A 5,582-nucleotide genomic window follows, 5' to 3' on the forward strand; every position below is an offset into this window, starting at 1 on the left:
ATAATTGATTCAATTGACTTGAAAATTGTTACTCGAGAGTTTTTGGGGTCGCTGATTACGAATCAAATTTTAATTTTTTCAAAATTTAAAATGGCGGATACAATATGGAGGACGACTATTTCCAAACCGATCAAATTCGCTTGAAAATGGTTACTCGGAGGTTTTTGGGGTCGTTGATTACGAATCTGACATCAGTTTTTCAGAACTTTCAAAATTAAAAATGGCGGATCCAATATGGCGGACGAATTTTTTAAAAATTGATTCAATTGGATTGAAAATGGTTACTTGGAGGGTTTTGGGGTCGCTGATTACGAATCCGGTATCAGTTTTTCAAAACTCAAAATGGCGGAAGACTTTTTTAAAATTACTTGGATTTACTTTGTTGAAACTATAGAGTGTTTTTGTTTATTTGTAATTTTAAAATAAGCTTACAGTAAAAATAATGCACCCGCGATACTGTAATTAACGACTGTAAGTTCAATGTATGCTTTCATAGTGTGCTATTGTTAACTGTATTTGAAGTTAGCAATAAGTTGATTCTTTAAGATCAATATAGACTACAGTGTAGATCATTACACACTTACACCGTAAGATTGTATACATATGTGTATACTTCTATTTACAGTAGGTTTAATTTGATCTGATAATGTAAGCTTACAGTTGTACAGTGAAGTGTTGTGATCATTTTATTTCTACAATTTTGCAACGAATTTATTTTTATGCGCTAAAGAGCATTCTTGCTCACTTTGAAATTATGGAAGAGGTGTCGAGAGGTGAATACAGAAGGTAAGATCATACTTAATTTTAGATGGATGAGTGGGTGGGTGGGTAGATGGATGAGTGTGTGGGTGGATGGATGGATGGATGAGTGGGTGTGTGGGTGGATGAATGGATGGATGGGTGTGTGGGTGGATGGATGGACGGATGGGTGGGTGGATGGATGGTTGAATGAATGGATGCATGGATGGATGGATGGGTGGATGGATGGATGAAAGTGTGGGTGGATGGGTGGGTAGGTGGATAAATTGTCTGATATTTGGATGGACATACATAAATTGATTGTCAAGATGGACGTTTGACTGATTGCTGTAAAAAATAGATACCGTTTAGGAAAAAATATTTTTCTTTAGAATGACTTCTGCTGAAAGAAATGCTTATTTGAATGCGCTTCTGGGAAATAACCATGCTGATTCATCCGCGGAGTCTAACAGTGAGGACGATGGCGACTGGACACCAGATGAACAATTATCAAGTTCCGATTCTTATATGTCTGAAGCTACAGGTAATTCAGGTGATTTGTTATTCAGTCAATGTCAAATTTTTGAGTTTTGGTTCATAAAAATTTTGTATGAACAATGTTATTTTTTTAGATATTGATGAAAATGGATTTACGAGTGAAGATACCAGTGAAGTTGATGAAAATCAAGCAGTACAAGCAGGTACAAACGATTTTTAAAAAATTTGAATTGCATAATTAGTCAATATTTCAATATAATGTGTGCATTACAAAACTTATTTTCGATAGGACGTACGCGAAACTTTTTTATTGACAAAGACAAAACAGTATGGTATAAAACGCCACCATGTCAACGTCAGACTGGAGCTCACAATATTTTACGTCAGCGAAGTGGACCTCACGCAAGTACAAAATCCTTATCGATAAGTGAAACATTTAAGAAGATATTCACCGAAAATATAATTGAGATAATTGTTCAGTGTACAAATAAAAAGGCTACATCTTTTTATGTGGAATACAATGCAGAGCATGTTAATGCACAAAAAGAATGGAAGCCTGTAACTGTAGCAGAAATCTATGCGTTTATTGGTATTTTGATTTGCGCCGGTGCGAACAATTCAAACACTGATCATATAAAGGACATGTGGAGTGCCAACTCATATCCACTATACCGAGCTACAATGGGACTTAACAGGTTTCAGTCAATTATGCGTTTTATTAGATTCGACGACGCTGATACACGTAATGAACGGATGCAACAAGATAAAGCAGCTGCAATTCGTGATCTTTAGACAATGCTCAACACTAATCTTTCCAGATTGTATAAACCTACGGAGAATTTAACAATCGACGAACAGCTTTATCCTTTTCGCGGGCACACGAAATTTACCCAGTATATACCCTCGAAGCAGGCCAAATATGGCATAAAAATTTGGTGGATTTGTGACGCAGCAAATTCGTATCCTTTGAACGGCATCATTTACACCGGGAAAACAGGTGATGTTTCTGAGAAAAATCAAGGCGAAAGAGTGGTCAAAGAACTAGCAGTAGCGTACAAAGGAAGTAGCAGAAATCTTTACATGGACAACTTTTTTACAACTCTACCAGTTGTAAAATTAATGCTTTCATGGAAGCTAACAGTTGTTGGTACTCTGAAAAAAACAAACCTTATATTCCCCAAGATATGGCTGCTAGCAAAGCACGAGAAGTGTACTCTACATTGTTTGGTTTCCATGATAAGGTAACAATTTGCTCGTACGTGTCGAAAAAAAATAAGGCTGTGATTTTGCTATCCACAATGCATTCTGATATGTCTGTAAGTGATGATGCTAAAAAGAAACCAGAAATTATAACTTGTTATAATAAACAAAAGATCGGAGTTGACACCATGGACCAGATGATCAGAAGGTACACAACCCAACGTCGTACTTTGAGATGGCCGCTGGCTATGTTTTTCAATATGCTGGACCTCAGTTCTCTTGCCGCATATCTGATTTTCTACGAAAACAATCCAACGTTTCCAACGAAGACCAATCAAAGACGTTTGTTTCTTCGCGAATTGAGCGAACAGCTAGTAAAGCCAATCATCCAGTCTCGTATGATGAATTAGCAAGTGATTCGAAATTACACGACAAAAATCGCAATTGAAAGCATCTTGGGCCGACAGATAAATGATGTGCAAGACACTCCTGATCCTTCCACTGAACGACATGCATCAGGACCTTCCGCGGAACGAGATTCATCAGGAAGAAAGAAAGTTACAGGTTCGTGCTATATTTGTAACAAGCAAGAAAATAAACTATGAAGAAAAACGCGCAAGAGTTGCTCCACATGTCATCAGCCAATTTGCAACGAACATTCGGTGAATACTGTCAAATGCAAAGAGTGCATTGAATGAAGTTCTTCCTTGATTTCATATTTTATATAATTTTTAATTGCATAATGTAGTTTACTTGTTTCGTTCAATAAATATTTATTAATTAATATTTATTAACTTTAATGCTTGAAACACAGAAACTCTGCGCGTTCTACAATGGTTAAAATAGCTTGGGTTCATTTACATATCACGTGATACACACTTAAGCTAATTTGAGCCCCTTCCCCCCGCGTGATACTCTTTCTATTGTTAAAAAATTAAATTTCTTTGAAGCGTGATATTTTTCCTACCCTCCTCTCAGCTCCTACAGATACCACGTGATATGTGGATGACCTATTTCGAAAATAAGGCGCAGCTCCCGATTTTTAAGTTTTGAAAATCTGATACTGTATTCGTAATCAGCGACCCTGAAAACCCCCGAGTAACCATTTTCAAGCGAATTTGATCAATTTTTAAAAAAGTCGTCCGCCATATTGTATCCGCCATTTTGAATTTTGAAAATTCTGAAAAACTGATGTCATATTCGTAATCAGCGACCCCAAAAACTCCCAAGTAACGATTTTCAGGCAAATTGGATCAATTTTTAAAAAAGTCGTCCGCCATATTGTATCCGCCATTTTGAATTTTGAAAATTCAGAAAAACTGATGTCATATTTGTAATCAGCGACCTCAAAAACTCCCGAGTAACGATTTTCAGGCAAATTGGATTAATTTTTAAAAAAGTCGTCCGCCATATTGGATCCGCCATATTGAATTTTGAAAAACGGACATCGGATTCGTAATCAGCGACCCTGAAAACCCCCGAGTAACCATTTTCAAGCGAATTTGATCAATTTTTAAAAAAGTCGTCCGCCATATGGTATCCGCCATTTTGAATTTTGAAAATTTTGAAAAACTGATGTCATATTCGTAATCAGCGACCCCAAAAACCTCCGAGTAACGATTTTGAGGCAAATTGGATCAATTTTTAAAAAAGTCGTCCGCCATATTGTATCCGCCATTTTGAATTTTGAAAATTCAGAAAAACTGATGTCATATTCGTGATCAGCGACCTCAAAAACTCGCGAGTAACGATTTTCAGGCAAATTGGATTAATTTTTAAAAAAGTCGTCCGCCATATTGGATCCGCCATATTGAATTTTGAAAAACGGACATCGGATTCGTAATGAGCGACACCGAAAACCCTAAAGTAACGATTTTCAGCTAAATCTGACAGTCAGATTATTTTTTATGAATTTTTTATTGTTGTGGGTACCCGGGTACCCCGGGTGCGAGACAACGTAGAAAAAGTTGGGTGCGGACACAAGGGTTAAATAAAATAAAGCTTTTTCACTTTAATTGTTATTAATAAAAATATTTTATTTTTATACTTTACTTTAAGTTACTTAAACAATTTTTATTCTACATGAAAACTACAAAATATTACTAAGTTAATATAAATATGAACTTTTAAAGATTCTAACATCTGTACATTTATTTTAAGGCCTTTCTCCCATATGTTCCTAAATGTTTGCGTGCGTGACTGACGCGTTGGTTTGCGACCTCAATGATGTCATTAAAGCATTAACACCAATCGCGAACAAAAAATTTAGTTTATGATTTTAAGATACTGAATATTTTAATTATAAATATTAAATAATTAAAATTATTAAATGCCGTCGAGAAACAATTGCATTAAAAATTGTAAAGTTGGAAAACAGGGATAAGAGGAACTTAAACCAAACTTTTTGATCGCGATTGGTATCAATGCTTTGATAACGTCACTGCGCTTGCGAACCAATGCGTCATTCACACAACGCAAACATTTATGAACATATTGGAGAAAGGCCTTTACATTACCAACAAACCACAGCAATCATTCCCCTTATGTGCAGATGTTATGTGATTGTTTGTGCATACACACCAATAAACACAAACATACATATGAAGTAAAGTTGCAAAGTAAAGGTTTTAAATATATTTTTAAAAAACTATTTATCAAAACAATCCAAAACCTTTTTCAATTATAAAAATTATATATAAAATTATAAAAAATTTGTACCTTTGCAGTACAGAAACTCATAATATATTTTGGGGTTGAAAGGGACCACAGTAGTAGAGCTAGGTGGGTTCTGGGCCACTTACCGACCGAGGTCGGTAAGGTAGGAATCTTTTATCAACATTTTTTACCTGCGTTGCAATGTGGTGTTCTTCTTTACCGACCGTTCTAGTTTCGGCTGCCACCGCTAGATGGCGCCACCTTATTTTCGCGCCGAATTTAAAATGGCTTGCAATATGGGAAATTTTTTTTACTCAATTCAAAATGGCTTGCAATAAAGTTTTTTAAATTTCCCGCTGAAATTACCGACCGTGCTAGTTCTGGCTGCCACTGCTAGATGGCGCTACTAGTAAATAGCCCAATTGTGCTAACTGAATTTTTAAATGTTTGAATTTTGGCGGGAAAAATGTGTGTTTTGCTGAAGGGGATTT

At 35.9% G+C, this 5,582-nt stretch overlaps 1 protein-coding gene across 1 annotated transcript; it reads left to right on the plus strand.

Annotated features, from left to right (window-relative positions):
* Positions 1–2,031: 2,031 nt before the first annotated feature.
* On the plus strand, positions 2,032–2,481 carry LOC127291326 (piggyBac transposable element-derived protein 4-like). The gene has a single exon (XM_051320393.1). The coding sequence runs from the start codon at positions 2,032–2,034 to the stop codon at positions 2,479–2,481; it is 450 nt and encodes a 149-aa protein (XP_051176350.1).
* The last annotated feature ends 3,101 nt before the right edge of the window (positions 2,482–5,582 follow it).

Source organism: Leptopilina boulardi, unplaced genomic scaffold (assembly GCF_019393585.1).
Source record: "Leptopilina boulardi isolate dan_hultmark-lab unplaced genomic scaffold, ZJU_Lbou_2.1 LbouV2_131, whole genome shotgun sequence".
Taxonomy (NCBI): Eukaryota; Metazoa; Arthropoda; class Insecta; order Hymenoptera; family Figitidae; genus Leptopilina; species Leptopilina boulardi.

Excerpts from the sequence above, each read along its gene's own strand:
- LOC127291326 (XM_051320393.1), top strand. The coding sequence starts at position 2,032 with ATGCTCAACACTAATCTTTCCAGATTGTATAAACCTACGGAGAATTTA.